Below are 18,893 nucleotides of genomic sequence, written 5' to 3'. Positions count from 1 at the left end.
GTAAATATAGAAAATATCTCACGCCAGAACGGAAACTGGATGCTGTTCAGGCTCTTGATCCATCACAGGGTCGTTTTCATAGGTTATCTAATGCTTTCATCGGTGCTTTCAGCGAAAGGTTGCAGAAATTTTGATTTTTAAATATCTGGTGAGATTCAGTTTTAATTATACATTCGTTTCCTTCTGTTTTTCTTTTCTATTAATTCTTTACTTCGTGATTTTTTCAGTAGTTAGTGCTAGTAATTCGCAGCATTAACTCTTCGTAAATGTAAATCTAGTTGGGTAAGTTTTATTTTTCAATTTTTCAATTCTTTCCGTGATATCGTTTTCCTTGGTGAATAATGAGCGTCTGTGAAAAACGACCTCGATGGAAAATGTTTATGATTCGAAAAAATTCTCGCTGGAAAACCTAGTGATACCGATATCTACGTACCGTCCTACATTCCTCATTGATTAGTCAATGAATGGGTAGCATTTATGTCAATAAATTGTACACGAAGACGTTTAAAAGCAAAACCCACCCAGGAAATGAATCTCGATAGAGAAGTGGAGAAAAATTTTCAATGATTTTAGAAACGTTCGAGGCTAACTCTATGGTGGCACGATAGAAAAATTTCACCGAAGATGAAAATTGACTTTATCAAGATGAAAGTTTTGACTTTAGACGTCTTAATGACAATGAGGAAAGACCGTGAAAAAGCTCTGAACAGCGTTCTTTCCATTACTTTTGTCAAAGTGAAAGTAAACGACACGTTAAGGAGGATATCGATATGATCGGCACCTGTACAGTTGTTGCTATAAATATAGAAGATTAGTGTTTTACACAGTAAACTCATACTTACTGTCCATCGAGTGGGAACAATGGTTCTTTCCCTTCAAAGTGAACAGGACAGACAAAGAAGAAAAAGAACAGAAAAGATATACTTAACGAAAAAAAAGAATGAAAGAAGATGTAGCTCCACCGACGTGTGTATCATTGGCCATTCAATATACATTCACAGAATTATACATTAGCGTAATAAGATTTATTAAGGTCCATTCGCATTAAGGATAATATTAGTCCGTGTCCCTGACGATACGAAAACCTTGAGTGATCGAGAAAGAGTGAGATAGAATGAAAGGAAGGAGAGAAAACGAAAGGTAGCCGTTCCCGATAGTCGAAGGAAAACTTATCGCTCTCCCGTTTGTTCGGTTAATCGCGGAAATTAATACTTAAATCGATGAGAAACGACGCACGTTCCGGCCGTTTAATCTTTAAGTGCACGAGGGGTCGATAATCAACAGCCTGGTCATTTAGGAATCGAGAAGAAATATTTATTTTACAGAACAGCTCGCTAAATGTGATCCATCGATCACGACCTCACGGTCGTGTATCTATCTGCGGCTGCTTAAAGATTAAATCATAAAAATTCCACCGTCCCAGGACGCATTCCCTTGGGGACTTCCGGTTCGAAGGTTCAGAACGTGTCGTTAATCTCTCGACATCCAAACTATTTTTATATAGTAAATGCTTCGGGTCTATCTTCTATAGAATATCGATAAGGATGCACCGAGGCTCGCTTGAAACGATGACTTTTCCTTCGACGAGGTCTTCGATCTGACACACAACTGGAATGTCGAGAATGTCGTCGAAACGACGTTTCGCCGCTTCCCTTTCCACGAAACACAGGCCAACCCCCATAATTTCTTTGGTTCTCTTTTTTTCGAAATATACATTTATTGAAAATAATCATTTTTGCATCTGTTTGTTCTTCTTCGCTCGTCACTTTTGTCGTCGTTAACTACAATCGTTGCTCCTGATTGCGGTCCAGGTATATACGGATTTGTCCTTTGTACTCTTTGTTTCGTTCATTCACGCGTCCTTTCCCCGGAAAGCAGACCCTGGCTTTCCTTCTTCAGGCTCCATGAGGGAATCTAGTCCGACATTCGTCCCGAATTCCAAACCTCGCTGCGAACGCAAGTGGACAGGGATAGAGTCTGCTTTTCCGAGAAAAGGAAACCGAACTTCCATCTCGCAAATTTTCGCCATACAAAAGTAATAAAAGCTTGCTCGTTACATATGGTTCGATTAATCGTGATATCTCGGTCGTTCGTGCGCCACGTTGTCGAAGAGGATCGACGAAACGTGCGTGCAGTCTTCGTTACGATCGAATCGGTGTGCAGTCGTCGTTAGCGAAAAAAAGAAAATTTTTCCTTCATTTTTTTTTTGTTTTTTGTTTTTAGATTTTGGAGCAGCGTATTCTTCGTCACTTCGTCGGAGTTAGTCGAGGAGTCATGCGTCTATACATATACATATTCCTATACATACGAATAAATGAAGAGTCCTGTACAGTGGTAATTACGAACGTCCTCATCGTTTATTCGCACGCATACGTCGGATATAATTATATTTATGCGTATATTTATATTTATATATATATATATATGAGACTGGTTCGAGCGCGTCGATGTTCCTGAAGAAGTTAGGCCATCGTCAGGGTGCCCGCGCCCATGCCGAAGCCCACCCCCTTCGGCCCGAAATTCCGGTTGTAACAGCCACGGCAATAAATGTCGCCGTCAGGCCCGTCGTTCAGATTCGTCGAGTCTAACGAACGATGGCATTCGGCACAGCTAAAGCAACGCTTGTGCCATACACGGTTCTTTGAGATCATCTGCTCTGCAGCATACACCGGGTAGCCGCAACGCGCACACCCATGCCCGTCGTTTCGCTTCTGGCCGACCTGGGGCTTCGCATCAATGCTGAAATGATTGGCGACATAAAGTTCACAAACTGTGTTGACAAACTGTGTTCATTTCTTACGTTACTATGAAAGGGAAACCGATCTGCCGTAAGCCTCGTGACTACAAACTTTGACATAGCTTTGCGCTACTTCTGAGGAGTATGATAAAATAAGGGTAATCTTTTAATATCTAATATTTTAGATATTACTCCTTCTCATCCACAATAAATTTCAGACTTAATCCTCTCTGAATAGAACCATAGTCATTCAAAAATACATACTCGAAGAACCAAATTTTGTTTAAGGAATTCGATGAGAAGATAAAAATAAGTCGATTTGGAGAACATTTAGATCATAGTTCGAAACGAACTGCTATGTCTGTAGTCTATCTATACATAGACACGAGTTCGGAATCGTAAAAATGCTTGGACTGCAGAGACACGTTTGTAAAGGGTTAACCAATAGAGAATTGGTCTCTAAATGATTTGCATATTAAGTAATCTGCGGAGTTATTTAGATTGGTATCATTATCGTGCTCCATCAGAAGTTGTACAAGACAAATGCTGGAGTGAAAACGCTAATAAGGTATTAGTACTTACTATGAGGGAGCGTGATCTCCATTCGTTGAAACGAGAGTCGGCGTGTGACCGAATCCGAATCCTTTGGGTCCGAAGAGCTTACTGTAGCAAGATCGGCAGTGGATTTCCTTGTCGGGCCCGTCGCAGGCTAACATAGAGTCCAAAGGTCGGTGGCACTCGGCACAGTTGAAGCATTTCTTGTGCCACATGGTGCCTTTGGCAAGCTGCTGTTCGGCAGCAAATACCATGCCACCGCAACGAGGGCAACCCTGGCCAGCTGGTGCCTTGATAGCCGTCGTATCAGGATTGTAAAATGGCCGACTGGCCGAAATTTCTTCCTCCCTAAAAAAGGAATACTTTCCCCAATCTTCCTTTCTCTGAAATGGACTCTCTTAACTACTCTAAATATTTTCTACTTGATTCTAAGTTACTTTCTCAACATCCAAGTGTCTAAAATGCTCTTCCAAAGAGAGCAGAGATGGAATAAATTTATAAGACAAGGTTGCACGATGAAGAAAGAAAATTACACACGTTAAGCCATCGGTCTGTAAGAATCCCGATCCACATGCGAATCCGTATCCGTGCGGTCCCCATTTTTTCCCGTAGCAGGTCTTGCAATAGACGTCTTTGTCGGGCCCGTCACAGGCGATGATAGAGTCAAGAGTTTTGGTGCAATCGCGACACTTGTAGCATTTCCTGTGCCATTCACGGCCCTTTGCAAGCACTTGCTCAGCGGCGAACACAACGCCACCGCAACGTGGACAACCCTTGCCAGGTGGCGCCTTGATCGCGGCGGTGTCAATCACGGTCGTACGAGGGGCAGCATCGCTGCGTTTAAGAAATTAGGGACTTTACCATCGTTTCGTTTAACGGACGAAGTTAAACATCGAATTGCACGAATGATAAATAAATCTAACGAAAAAGGGTGCGCCCTTTTTCAATTTCAGGATACACACGGTTCAACTTCGTTGAAAGATTCGATAACGGAATTTAAATTTATTCTCATTCAAGCGTCTCGCTGTGGTTGAAATACTTGGCACTCACAAAAAGAAAGCAATCCCATGCAAATGAGAAACTGGTCGATACTGATCAGCAATTAAAATTCAGAGTTCTCGATGCTAATGAAAAGCACCGATAGAGGGATTTAGAGTCGGAGTTATGTCAAGCATGAACGGTGTATTTACTGGAAATATATTTAATATGTCTGTTGTATAATATAATCAACTACCGCATATTTGACAAGGAGCATACCGTTAGTACAAGATGGTAAATTAAAAGTGAAAGAGAAGTTATTCACGATGACCTTGTGATTAGTGTTCTACTCTCACGAGCAATTTAGTGGCTCAAAAATAAGGTGGTGATAAAGGTGAGTAATAGCGCAAAGCGTTAAGGCGTCGATTCGTGTGTATGTATGTATGTACACGTACATCCGTGAAGACACATGCAAACGTCCATTCACTCGGTCTTTCACTCATAGGACAGATTTCTTTAAGTTTCAGCAGTAAATGGAGCACGATCGGCACCCTAATTCCCTTGGTATAACTCTATACTTTATACCTCAATTGAAAGATAATAATTGCAATTCAATCTGGACGTTTCGAAATAAGTGCCATTCGAGTCTAACAAACTGATGATTTCTCGTAAGGTAACTATAGATGGGATAATTTAATCGATAATAATAACACTTGTCATAAAAGTGACTTTAGAACCTAATTAATTATACCAATTCGATCTTTTACAGAGTATTCCGGACAAAATTGATGCAAAAATAGCCTCTACTGTTACGTTAGAAAATCACTAGTTTAGATTTGATCTCGAATAACAGCGATCTCGAAACATGCCGCATTAATGACCATCATTTGTCAAATATTTTGCTGGAAACTCGATTTGGCGTGAGAATTAATTGGAAGAAACGGGACTTCCTGGAAAACCTTGGGCACAGACGGACAGACAGACACACACACAGAGTGGCCAATAGTGAAATAGCATAACTAAGGGGGCGCGTACCCCTCGTCCTCAATATCGCACTGCAGCCCGATCCACATAACCCCAGCGTGGCCAATACCTCGCGGACCGAATTTCTTCGGATAGCAAGCTGTTAAGCAGACAAGCGCATCATATATAGTGAGAGTGTAGAAGCCGAGGCGGGATATCTCTCATGTATTCCCGTCTCAGTCTCGTCACTGAAAACCCACCCATTGGCGTAGCAGTCGCTTTGTAGGGCGCCACCACCCTGGCCGTAGCCATAACCCTTCGGTCCAAATTTCTTTCCATAGCATACTGCAGAGAACATCGGTTAGAGGTATCTGCTCGTTCTTGACCTAGTTGCGTGACGTTCTCAGGGTATGACATACTCGAATGTGTTCCGAATTCCTCTTTTCTTAGTGTCGTCCATTTTAGAAATCAACTATTCGTCTTTCGTATCGACTTTTGCCTTATTTTATCTCGATGCTAGAATATTTATTGGAACCAAAAAGGGATACTAGACTAGACTAGATTAGACTAGGTACCAAGATATGAGTGTACGTAAATAGAATTTCGAATGTTTCGATGAACACATCCAGTATCTCGTACCACTGATGGCATAATCGTGTCGTGTCCTCACCTTTGCAATAGATGTCTTTATCAGGACCTTCGCAGCAGTTGACCGAGTCTAATCTCTTGGAGCAGTTGGCACATTTAAAGCATTCCTTGTGCCATTGCTGCGTGGGACACAAAGGGACGTGTGTTAGTCACTGAATGTAGGAAGGAACGAATCTTACGTTCTATTACATATAATTATTCCCAATTTTTGCAAATGCAATCTCGTTGATAAATTTAGTCGGAAAATCTCAGTGCCCATTTCCATCGGAACAGAGACTAAGACGTCCTGCTGTTCCTTTCCAACTGATGTCATAAGATCATAATAGAACTGGGCACTTATTAAGTATGTGAAGAAACAGTGGGAAACAAAGATCATAACACTTCTGAAGACTTCTCAGGCCAAGATGTCGAAGTTTGTTCCTAGAACAAAGGTGTTCTCTCCCGTTCTCTAAATCATCCACGAGAAACGTAGACTACAGCCGTGAACTCTTCATGATGGAACTCATTTTGTGTGACAATTTACGGAACACTTTGCGCCAGTGTGTACCACGGAACTCGTTTAGACGAACAGTTCTCGGTTAACTTAGGATCATCGCCAGAAAAAGAAAGAATAAAAAAAGAAAAAAAAGAAAAGAAACACATAGGATGATCATAGACAAAGGATGCAAAGAATTAATTTCAATACAAGTGGACAGTGTTGCAATTGAGAAAAAGAAACGAGCAATGGGAAGAAAGAAAATACAAAATTGTTGGATTGCAAAAGATACCTCGACAATATATCTCGCGATCAGGACCATCGCAATGAAGCGTCGAGTCCAGAGACCGGTGACAGGTTTTGCACTTGTAGCATTGTTTATGGTAAGCCTAATCACAAGAAGTAGGAATAACCATAGTGTGTCCGGCAACCGGCGAATAACTTCTCATGATCGATTCAATAGGAACGTCTTCTTGGTACCACGACAGGTCTCGTCGAGAGGGTTAACATCCTAGCTTGAACTTGAAAGTACGAAGTTCGTAACAATTTGTTTCGCGTGCGTTCGAAAGGGTGATTCGAATGGAGCGTTTGGGGTGCCTCCAATTGGCCAGCGTTCGCGAAGTTCGACGTATACGGTTAACAATAGACATTTGACAACAAATTGAGCTTCCCTCTGAACGTTCCGAAACGTGATCCCTGTCTAGAGTTTAAGCTACCGATATTGGAATTGCAAGGTTATCCAAGTGCACTTAATAGCCCGAATAGTAGAAAATAGCTCGTAAACGAGGATAAAAGTTCATTGTTCAAAATACGTAGACTCATAGTAGCACTTTGTAGTGGAAGTTGGCTCGTTGCAAAGACAGATTAAAATGGTCTGCCTGTATGAGCAGATTGCGATGATTTTCCTTCGGTTAGTTATATTTAGCGCTTCTACGAACTTTATGCTTTGTCATTTTATCGTTTCTTAATCAAAATTACTTGCATAATACGAGCCACGAGCTGAGACCTTGAAACAAAAATGGACTGCTATGGATGATCATACTTTAGAACTTGCAAATATTCGTTGCTTCAGTCGATCAGAACTGGTAAGCCCTCTAAACAATCCAGTGACATCATAGTCGGAGATGAGAAGCACAGACAGTGGTTTGAGAGAAGTAATTAGCCTCCATCGGCTTAATCCGCGACCGTGCTGCCTGTTCCAAGTTATTTTCCAACATGAAACCCGGGGAGGGCCAGTTGGGGGACTGCCAAGCTCGACGAAGACAGGAAAAGCTCTTGGGCCGTCACCAACAGCAACAAGCTGCCGGCGACTCATCCTCCGGCTTCTCTTTACGTTCTTATTTTTTCCCTCATTGTTATGAAATTACGCGTTTCATCAGACGAAGAGATTACGGAGGCACGTCACGGTCCGCGAGTAACTGGCACCATGTCAGCCGATGATCTAGTCAATTTTAGCACCGAAAAACGCGAGATTATCTTCCAAAGCTGCGTTCTCATCGCGACTCGATCAACTCAACCTCTGCTTTCTCTCTACCATCGAGGAATCGATCGTTTTATTTCGACACAGGCCCTTCCAGAACGTTCAGGGGTAAGATTAGTCGTGACTAATCGTCGCATGCGAAATTCAAGAGAATTCGGAGAGCTCAATTCGTAGCGTGGATTAATAACTTTGGATTTCATGAACTGTTTACAACTCCCCTCTATTTGGATCACTTGGTATCGGGTTGCTTGGGTAAAAATAAAGCCTGCGAGATCTAAGAATACTCGGAGAGACTCCTTCCATCAGATTCTTCCACCAGTTGGTGACATAACCCGTGGAATTATGCTGAGAAATATTTTATTAGATACCTCGACGAGTCTGTACGATTAACCCTATGATCCGTGGATGCAACGAGAGATCGGAAAACAGTTTAGAAGCAGGCGTGTGGTCTTTTCAGGCACTTGAACGATTCGCGACGTGTCGCGGCACCAAGATATAGCACAATATCCTAATAATTAAACGGGGCAACGAATTTTTGGCGAAAACTCACCCTTCCTCGAGCTAGCATCTGCTCAGCAGCGTACACATATCCTCCGCATCGGGGACACCCTTCCCCTTCCGGTGCCTTCGCGATGGCTCTTGGTTCCAGTATAGCGTTCGATCCTCTCGCAAGATCCCTAAAAACGTGTCCCTTGTAGAAAACAGATTGTCACTCTTGCCTGAGATCGTAAGGTAAAGCTGTGATTCCCAAGTGGCGTCCCAGCGCCCCACTTTTTCTCTTTCCAGGAACAAATTCTAGGGAATGAACTTCTGGAAATGTGCAATTAACTTCTTTCACAGCCGATTCCGTTAATTCTTTCTTTCTTTTATCTAACGTTCATCGTCTCCTAAAATCGATTACAATCGAATCTGACTGCGGTAGTCCTCGTCAAAATAAAAATAGAAATGAAAATGCTGTTTTTGCAGCTACTTGTTGGTCACCATCTTCAAATTATACTAGAAAATTCCGTCCCGAATTACATATCTTCAAAAATAATTAACTCAAATGATACATACGTAGGATGTATCAGAACAATAAAAGAACAATGAAATAGTTAAACAAAGGGCAATGGAGAATTAAAAATGGAAATATTTTTTGTTTAATAAACGCATGTTGAATCTCGTCTTATTTTAATGTGCTAATAGCACTAGTTCGTTAGTTTATACGTGCTAGCTTTATCAAACGTATAGCGAGATTCGACGTACGGTAATTAAGCAAAATTATTCCTCTCGTTATACTTTGACACACGTTGCTCGATTAAACAGTAGTATATAATATAGTTTCACGTATATTAACGCCCAGTGTCTTGAGATTTCCTGGAATTCTAAGTGTGTTCTAAGAAAGGGTGTAATTTTATAGCAAGTGTCAATCAGTCGGAAATGAAGAAGAACGATGTGACTTCACGTCACCGGCTGCGAAAATGTTAATTCACTGTGAGGAGAGTACGTGAATTAATTTTGATAAATTTATTAAACTTTTGTGCATGTTTGGTTATATCGATCGGGTTGTTGATCAAGGGCGTGGGAACACCGGGTTGGAGAACCACTGGGGATAAGCAGACAGTACAAGAAAACAACACTGCAAAACCAGAAGAAGGAAAGCCGAACTGTAGAATGGAAGCTCGAACTTCAAACGCGTTTAATGGTAAGAGCAACAAAGGATTTTCAATATATTATTTACAGGAACGCGTTTGAAGTTCGATAACAGTTTCCATTATTCACAGATCGACGGTATAGAACTTCAGGTGAACAAGTAATTACCAGAAACCGGTGAAAGAATAACAACCCGGCGGTTAAAGTGTTAGGCACATGTTAGTACTGGGTTAGTATCCCGTTTCCCCTTTGCAACCACGCAAGTGGCTTCCGCCGAGCCCCGAGAGGAGAGCCAAGAAGCGGATCGTGTGTAACAAGAAACCAAATAATAATACGTTTTATTCAGAAAAAAGAAACAAGTGAGGACAGAGCAAGTGGCACAAGAAAGTAAGGAAGGAGGAAAGAAAGAAAGAAAGATAGATAAAAGTGAAGGAGAGGAAACCAAAAGGGACAGAAAGAAGCTAAAGATGGTGAATTAAAAAGTGAAAGAAAGTTCAGTTAAAAAATTTTTAAAAGGGTATAAACAGTAGCTGTAGGAAACCGAAAAGCGTTCATCTACATATGGCATCTCTACGGTTATGTCTGTAAGCGAGCAACTGTGTCTGTACGTGTAAAACCGCGTCTAAACAGAAGCACCCATAGAGTTAAACGTGTTAGCAAGGTTACGGGGTTATGTGTCTCAAAAAAAAAAAAAAAGAAAGAAAGGTGCGAGAGGCCGTGCAGATGTGTTGCGTATCGAGAAATCGCTCGAGAAATGTAGAATCTTGTTGGAAGTTCATGGAAGAAAGATCAAGATAAATAACAAAGAAAAAAAAATTATTAAAAGAAAGAACAAGAGAAAAGAGAAATGAAAGCGGTTGGTTTCTTCTGTGAGGCGGTAGAAGAGAAAGGCAGAGAGAGTCAAGAGAGAGAATATTATAATAAGATAGAGAGAGAGAGAGGCGGAATCTGACTCGGTGCTCACCATTTTTTTCTTTTGTTACTCGCTAGTTCCCTTTATCACGAGGATTTTGAGCGCAGGCTCGTGATAAAGCGACAACATATATTGTTCAATCATGGGCCTCCGGTTGGCTCGCACTCGGCGGGGCTGGCGGGGGTAGCAGGGTGTGTTTTGCTTATTTTTGTATATATATTCTTTTTTTTTTTGCTTGGCTTTTTCAGTCGGTTGTTTGATTGCTTTTTTCGTGTTGTTGTACTTTCTTTCGTTTCTTTCTTAGAGAAAACAAAACAAAAATAAGGGACTCAAAGGGGTGGAGAAGGGTTGCTGAACGTTTGGGGTTGCTAAAACGTTAAAAAAAAAAGAAACTGGACTGGACGGCCTGGCTTGTGTTCACACATTTTCGTCCTTGAACCGTATGCTTGGTTCGTTCTCCATTGTCGTCGATGCCAGGTCGAAATTTCGAGCGCTTTGCTTTTTTCATATAACTAAATGTTTATCTATATATATGTCTATATATAGCTAAATAGGTGTGTATGCATGTACAGTGGGTCAAAAATGTTTTTGTTATACTTAATCGACGGATCTAGTTACAGGAAAGGCTTCAACGTCTCTTCATTCTCATCTGTACCACAGTAATCCTTTTCTCTACTTAAGAAGAATAGATTTTCCCGATGGCAAGAACATTTTTGTCCAACCGTCAATGCGTTTGAAAGTACGCGAAGCAATGTCAATGAAGAACACCAGATTCTTCTGTTTTTTTCTTTCCCTTTTTTCGTCTTTTAATGGCACTTATTACAGATGGTACAAATGATTCTATAAACTAGCGTAATGTAGTGTAGTAGTAATCGCATAAAAGAAACGAGAAAGACCATATATATATAGTATATATCTGTATATATATATACGGCTCGAAAAACGACCGTTCTTAATCCAGTCGTTCACACGGACAGAAAAAACGAGTGACAACAACGAAAGAAAGAGAGAACCAAAAAAAGAAAAAAGAACCAGAGAAACAAAAAAGGTAACAAAAAGAAAGACAAGAAAAACGAGAGAAGACCAGAAAACGGGAAGTTAAACGTGACAAAGAGAGAAGTCGACTAGATTAAACACAGTTAATTATCAATTATTATAACGTCGTCGTCGTCGTCGTCATAGCATCATCATCACCATCACCATCATCACCATCATCGCTGTCGGTGCCGATGGACGACGAGAGAATCGTGGAGTGGGCTCAGGGCAGGGTGGGGGGAAAGAATTACAAAATAAAAGTGGTTACAATTAACGAAAACGAAAAGACAGAAACGAAACAGGGGGATTCAAATTAGAAATGCTGAGTGATAATAAAAAGAATCGGGCTAACAGAATTTTCAAGTTGGAGAAAAAGAAGGTAGGGTTACGGGAGTGTAAGAGGAGAGATTTACGGGACGTAGTTTACACAGTCGTGATGCTGTATACACATAAACGCAGACGCATGCTCTCGATCCTTGGGTTCTTAATAGGCTGCTTGTGCTTCTTCCAATTCGTTCTTCCGGATACGGTTTATTGTACCAAGAAGAGGATCATGCTGTTGGATCATTGGGCTGTCGATGGTCGATTGTTGGTTGAGTCGGTCGATTTCATACTTTTTGGGGTTTTCGGTTTTTAGTTAACGGCGCGTGTATGGTTCTCTATAGGGAGTGGATCTGATCGTACAAACGACTGAGGGAAAAATCATTTTTCTTGGTTCAGGAGCAGGAGATGGAGGTCAGGTAGAAAGGGAGGGGAAGATTGGACGACGAGCAGGTGCACTCACTCGCTACTCTTCAAGTGTTCGCCCTGATCCATGGACAGGCAACCAGCGCCTCCACCGAAGCCGTATCCTTTAGGACCGAACTTGCGTCCATGGCACACTTTGCAAAAAAGCTCACCCTCGTGCTCGCTGCAGTTTGTCGAGTCGAGCAATTTGCCACACAGACCTGTAACACACAGGCATAGTTCGTTTGACTGCAGCTCATTCCGCCATCTTGTTACTGGGCAATCCGCATAAGCAGGTTTCTCATTTGTGCATTGAAGAGTCCCAGGGGTGTCTGTTTCGGGTTCAAGGGAGTACTCGACAGAACTCGGATAAGAAAATTGATGATTCTTTCTGATCATTTTTGCATCGTAATGTTTATGGAGAAAGTAATCGGTATCGAAGAAATTTCAAATTTTTTGCAGTTGTTAATTTCGACGTTTCTTTTATTCGGAAAGAAAAAGTTGAAGGCGATTGTTGATTTGATTTTGTCATCTTTGTCGGAATTGTTAACGAAGAAGGAGTAAAATAATCTTTGCTCGTATTGATCGAATACTGCTTTGAGCCCAATCAACTTTTTTATCGATGGTGGTATCTCGTATTGGATTAACTTGACAGTTTGTAATGTAATTAGATCGATAGAATGCATCACCTACTTTCTTGCCTGACTGCATATTGCTAATTATGGAACTAAGTAGCTACCTGGTTCAAAATTAAATTTGTCAGAAATTCATGAAAGTTTCACAAATACGTATTCACGTTGAAATCACGTTACAAAAATTTGATCACGTTAACCCGTCATGTTCCTTTTCGTTATTTAAGATGAAACGTATTTGAGTCTCAAAAAGCTTGAAAAGCTCGAGAATTATTATATTCCAACGAGCCATAGGGCACTAACTAATGTACCTATATGACGACTCTGAGTATTTATTCAAAGATCTCTGCGATTTTAACAACACCCAGGAAAATTCTGATGTATTTACGAATAAGTGACTGCTACTCAAGGGAATTACCAAACCCGTGGTTGAATATTCAATAGGTTCCTATTTCGAGTAGGATCACGAAGTCCGGATTTTTCCCGGCGAGTTCGTGCGGGTCGTTGCACCCTCGACTTGACGTTGGGTGGTTCTATTTGATTTCTGGCTAGCATACAAAACTAATTAAGGCCAAGACAAACCATCCGGGACTGGCATAAAACTTATTTATAGAGCCGGCTAAATTTAAAAACACCTGATGGTGTTTTGCGCAATGGGGTGCGCGGATCCCGTGGCCTCTGGCAATCAGAGGATCAATTAACGTTTACCACGTTCAAATTATTCACTCGGGGTAACGAATAATTAATTTCTATTAACATATCCTGAAACAATTTTATCGGAAGAAACTCGCGATGTAAACTCGTCGAATTTTTGATAACGATACAGTCGAAGGTACGTTCCCGATTAATTTTCTATTCCCGAAATAAGAAGCTTATAATTTTTGCAAATGGACAGAAACTCGTATGCAACTTGATTAAAAATTTGCAATTGAAGTTCGATGAAGATACAATAGCGGAATGCTTGAAATAGCATGTTTGTCAAACAAAGAAAGTGTGACAAATCGAGTATGTAACGAATGTACTAACAAATGAACAAGACGTTCGAGGATGTCTGAGGTATCATGTTTGCCGAAGTTGAATATTGAATCATAAGGTGAAGGAAAACACGAGCATGCTTTCGGAACAGTTTGTAACAGTTTAAGCAAACACTTACCACACTTGAAGCACATCTTGTGCCATTTGAGTCCTCCGGCAACACGTTCTTCCGCGGCGTATACGGATTTGCCGCATTTGGGACACTTTGGGTGCTCTACTGGTTTAAAAGGCATTTTGTCTGTACTGGAAAAAAGGAACAAATTTTCAGTTAATATTTCAATCATTATTTCATAAATATCTTCCCTAACTATTTAATTAATCAATTATTCCCTAATTCCCCTAATTATACCGTTATGTAAAACTTTGAAATATTTGACTCGTTAAATATATTCTTAAATGATTAAAAATAAAGTATACGCTGCAGGAATGTATGAAAATTTGTATGGAACTTTTTAAAGGATTGTTCGATTTAGGGTAAAGATACAAATTATCCTTCAGCGTGGAATAAAGACCCAAATGTTAGCACGATCTACGAAACATAAACAACGAATAACAATCATAACACCGGTAGCTCAGCCTCCCATTACCTAATCCTGCACGAGGAAGGTAAACAGTTTCAAACTCCGCCCTACTGCCGGTGAACGAATCTATTTTTACCAACAGTTTGAACTCCAACGTTTATATTCAGTGACCAACATCCATGAAAGAGAAAAGTAAAAAGAAATGTAACTAGAAAATATATTAAATGTGTACAGTCGGAAAGGCTGTTTATTCGACGATATTAAAATACTGTAGTGTCATCGCAAATAAAGCTACCCCAATTTCTCGATCAATGGTTGATAATTATAGAAATATTTCCAGAAAACTAATCGGAAAATAATGGAATGATAAAAATTGCAGGAAGTCTACTATTCCAATTACGGGCTACATAATTCCTCTAATTGAAAACTCCATTAATGATCATTCGTTGCATCTCTTTCATATTACCGGAGGTAATGAAATTATCTCGGAATGGGGGATTTGTCTTCGTAGATATTGAAAATTATTGATGTAATTCACGAATCCCGTTCCTCGTCAATGGAAAACGAAATGTCGGAAGAAGTTCGGAAGAAATTAAAATTCGTCGACACGTGGCCTAACATAACCTAAAATAAACAACGGATAACAAAATGATACAAGTCCCGGTTAAGTGATCGGAGTGTGCAGTGGAGAATCAGAGTTGCTCCTCGAGATGCGAAATTGCTGAAAAGTCGAAGTTTGGACCGCGTGACTTTTGGAAGTAGCCCTGGTGGCAAGTATAGTGACCGCGGTATTAGTAGAAACGCTAGAGAGACTACGAGAGAGCAGAAAGAGAGACGGAAGATTCTATATCCGTGCAGACGCAAGCCGGATCGCGAAGCCGTATTAGGGAAGGTGCTAGATTCTCCACAACGCGGTCGCCATTACCCCTACCTTCGCGTCCAGTTGTCCTTTCTAACCTATACTTCATTTTCCCTATATTTCTTCCCCTAGGGAAAATCACCGGATTTATTCTCTCGTGTCTCGACTAATCGACGAATAATTCGGGAATCTTTTCAGTACTCGGATCTTCGGTAGAAAATTTCTATTCGCGAATGTATCATGTCTACGTACATCGAACTCGATCGTAAAATTTGATTATTATTGAAATTTTCAGTCGGTTTCTATCGGTTTCGATGAATCATATCGGGGTAGTAATAGATACTTTAATCGCAGATGTTTGTACATATCACAGCGTAGATTACATCATAACAGCCGAAGAATGCTGTGCCACCCCCGTGTATACTAAATCCGGACGATCTCAAATTTCATCGCGTTTTAACGAACTCGCCATGCGTCTTTACTTTATGGGCCGTGTAACTCTACTCTGGGAGACGCGTTTGATTAAATATGGCTTTTCATCACCGCTTCATGCTCTTAAAATCCTCCTTTCGACCGTTCCTCGAGCTTAACACCGAAAATTATGTAAACAAAACTATGCATTCCCTGTTCCACTTGGAATCTTCTAAATCTGACTTCGAGTCCCGTGGTTCCTTCGAGATAATCGGGAATATCGAAGAAAATAGGGTTTAATCGATGAACGAGGAAGAACAACCTCGCAGACGAGTGCGAAAGTTCTCCGAAGAGAAAAGGGAGTCACTTTTTTCCGTCCTACCGAGTTCCCGTTCACAGATAAGCTCGACAGTAATCGACAAAGAAGCCACTCTCTAACTTTTTCCCGCGATTCTCCACTCGGAGGATCCTGAAAATCGACGAGACAGCGACGATCTCTGCTGTGCGATGATCTCTGCCGGCGTGGAACACTGGTGTTGGTGTACTATACTACTCACCACCGGGTATCGGTCGAAGTCACGAATGAAACTTGATAAACTCGGGGAGGAAGACAGGCGTCAAGATCAAAAACACCGAGGAGCACTCTACACCGCACTAATACTGGATTCGAATGGCGGTTCTCGCGTCGTGGCCGTCCTAGTCATAGCCAGGCCTTTGCACACGGCACGTGTGCATCGGAACGTCAGTGCTGTTGACGACAACGTAGCGGTGGCAGAGGGAGTACTAGCCGCCTTCCATCTAGCGGGGGTGTTACACTATACTTCGGGATACCGAAACGGCCACGACTGGTTAACTCGTTGGATTTTCTCCTGCGGCTGTCCCTGTCACCGTGTTTCAGAAGGGACTGCAGCGATCAGGGAAACCTTCAGGAAATCCGAGGCCAAGTTACACGATGTTTCGCTCTGACTATTTCTGACATGGGATTTCGATGGAATTAAAATTATCAAGGGGTGTCGGGGATATTAACGGATAAACTACTGCTATTGTCAGCGAGTTGGCACTGTAAGGATGTTTAAAGAATATCCGAGGTGCTATTGGAACTTGTTCTATGATCGTTCTCTGTTATAGTCTCGTAAAATAATGACAATGGGATCAGAGTGATACCCAAGACACTCGGGAATATTCGAAGAAAATTTTGAACAATGGAATTTCACAGTTCCTTGCCCTTTGGCTGGTGCTATACCGGTGTTATGAGCCACTGATTTTTGTTACGTTCGTAAAGTTACACAAGAGGTATCACGTAATACCATTCACGAGAATGTAAAAAATACATTCTCGAGATCGCTTCCATTTTCCGTGGAAGAGCTAGGTTTGCGAGAAATAATTTCATTTCTTTTGACACTGCGTGGAAAATGCTGCAAACACTGAGATAACAATCGGAATGCTTTGTAAGCGTAATATTTACGATAGAGGAAAGAGAGGTATCTGCCACGGGGACGTTAAAGAAATATACAATAAGGCATCCACGGTTTTGCGATACCGTGGTAACAGATGGATTTTTAGAAAGAAACCGGAACGCAATGAGAATATCTGTAAACGAACCGAGAGAGCAATGAAAGCCCAAGCATGCAAGATATTTCGGAGAAACCTGAGAACTCGATGCGAAATTTTATTTCATGCAAGATAAAGTGAAGATCGTGGAAAAGGTTCAACGATCATATCTGACGAATCTTCGAACCTACTCCGTTTGTTATCTCTACTTTCTTCCATATTTGAATTTTGACACAGCTCTTGTTTAAATTCGATTAAATCCAAATCTAATCCTAGCTATCTGTCATAATTTTATTAGCCCCGGTTTATTTCAGTTGATGATACACAAGCTTTACGGAAATACAAGTTTCAAATTAAGGTTTTATATTTTAACAGTCTTAATCTGGACCTAGTTTAAATTAAGTCCAAACTTGATTCAGTTACACTGACAGCAATTTTGTTATGCTCGATTTATTTCCATCGACAATTTCCGTGGAATTATATTTTTTTCAATTAAAGCTAGATATTTTCAATTGAACAGCCGAAATCTATCAATAGTGTCATAAATCACACCAGTGGTGATATGCTACTTTGGTATTCGTTTACGTTGTGCTACACAGGAAAATGTGTTTTCTGAGCGATGAACCAGCGAGAGACACACCGAAATAAATTTATTACTCATACATTTTGGACTAATTCCCGGGTCCTAATGGTATTCGCGAACAACAGCAACGCGATACCATAATTTTTAGATTAACACCAGCCGAATTGGCGCTCAGCCAAACGAACCTTCCTGCAACTTTTTCCACAGAAATTTCCAATTTCTCCTATCCCTGTACCATCGATCTTCCCTCGTCAAAACGTTTCTATAAATTTAACTATGTGTGCCGAACAGCTTAACCCCAAGCTTTACCATCAACATCCAGAAACTAACCACGAACCATAACATCATAACATCGTAACATCATAGAGTCAACATAAGGTACTCAATTCCTGACAACCAGCCCACAGATGGTATTACCAACAAGGTCGAGATCATAGAGGGTAGGCCAGTTCTACTTTTACTCCGATCCGAAAATGAGGTAGAACCGAGGATCGTAAGGATCGAATTCCGTTTTTCTTTCGTTTGGTAGGGGCGGTCTTTCCGAAAAGCTGCTCGTTACCAGCGAGTGAAGCCGAGTGAGAGGCACACACCGGCTGTGGGAACACACTCATCCGCTATTAATAGCATCTTGCTCAAATTTCTATTTTTAGAAAGACTTATATGCGTGCACGTGGCTTTATGTAAAAAGCTCGTCGAGTATATGATCGCCGTGGTCACGCCCACGCGGACCAGCATTCGGGAAGCCATTGTGCTGAGCTCCCTTCGAGGAACTACCTGGCCTCTGCTTCGAATTTCTTCGTTCGAGGACTTATCCAAATTACCAACTCCGGGAACACCGTTGTCACCCTGAGAACTTTTCCGAGCTACTTTTCCGTCCAGGTTTGAGGTTAAGTTTGAGGTTATGGTACAGCCAAGTTTCGTCTCGCTTGGGTGACTTAGGACTGATTTACAATCCGTACCTTTGGCCAGACGTTGCTCGGTGATTTGGGAAAGAAAGTTTCTGGATTTTCAGGATTATTCAATGATGTGCTCGTTTTCTTAGGAAATTTTCGCAGGAATCAACGACAGGGATGTCTCGGAGCAGACACCTTATGAAACATTAAGCGCTATCATTTTCCGTCTGCTATTTTAACGCAAAGGCAATAAAGAATGCACGAGT

The 18,893-nt window shown here is 41.2% G+C and overlaps 1 protein-coding gene across 3 annotated transcripts; it reads right to left on the bottom strand.

The window, feature by feature from the left end:
* Positions 1-1,006: 1,006 nt before the first annotated feature.
* LOC108545419 (muscle LIM protein Mlp84B) lies at positions 1,007-16,386 on the bottom strand. Of its 3 annotated transcripts, none has more exons than XM_017897021.1 (9): positions 16,158-16,386; positions 13,928-14,047; positions 12,201-12,363; positions 8,387-8,513; positions 6,649-6,745; positions 5,306-5,393; positions 3,830-4,126; positions 3,320-3,640; positions 1,007-2,739 (listed from the first exon to the last, which is right to left on the bottom strand). In XM_017897021.1, exons 2-9 carry the CDS (start codon positions 14,040-14,042, stop codon positions 2,463-2,465), a joined length of 1,485 nt encoding a protein of 494 aa, XP_017752510.1. In that variant the 5' UTR covers positions 14,043-14,047; positions 16,158-16,386; the 3' UTR covers positions 1,007-2,462. The 3 variants fall into 3 exon arrangements, with proteins under 3 accessions (XP_017752510.1, XP_017752509.1, XP_017752511.1); XM_017897020.1 differs by having other exon boundaries at positions 13,928-14,052; positions 16,158-16,385; XM_017897022.1 differs by lacking the exons at positions 5,306-5,393; positions 6,649-6,745 and adding exons at positions 5,494-5,578; positions 5,904-6,000 and having other exon boundaries at positions 1,696-2,739; positions 13,928-14,052; positions 16,158-16,381.
* Positions 16,387-18,893: the final 2,507 nt, after the last annotated feature.

Source organism: Eufriesea mexicana, unplaced genomic scaffold (assembly GCF_001483705.2).
Source record: "Eufriesea mexicana isolate 0111107269 unplaced genomic scaffold, ASM148370v2 scaffold440, whole genome shotgun sequence".
Taxonomy (NCBI): Eukaryota; Metazoa; Arthropoda; class Insecta; order Hymenoptera; family Apidae; genus Eufriesea; species Eufriesea mexicana.
Note: the sequence above shows the minus strand (reverse complement) of the source record. Positions and strands in the feature narration are given on the sequence as shown.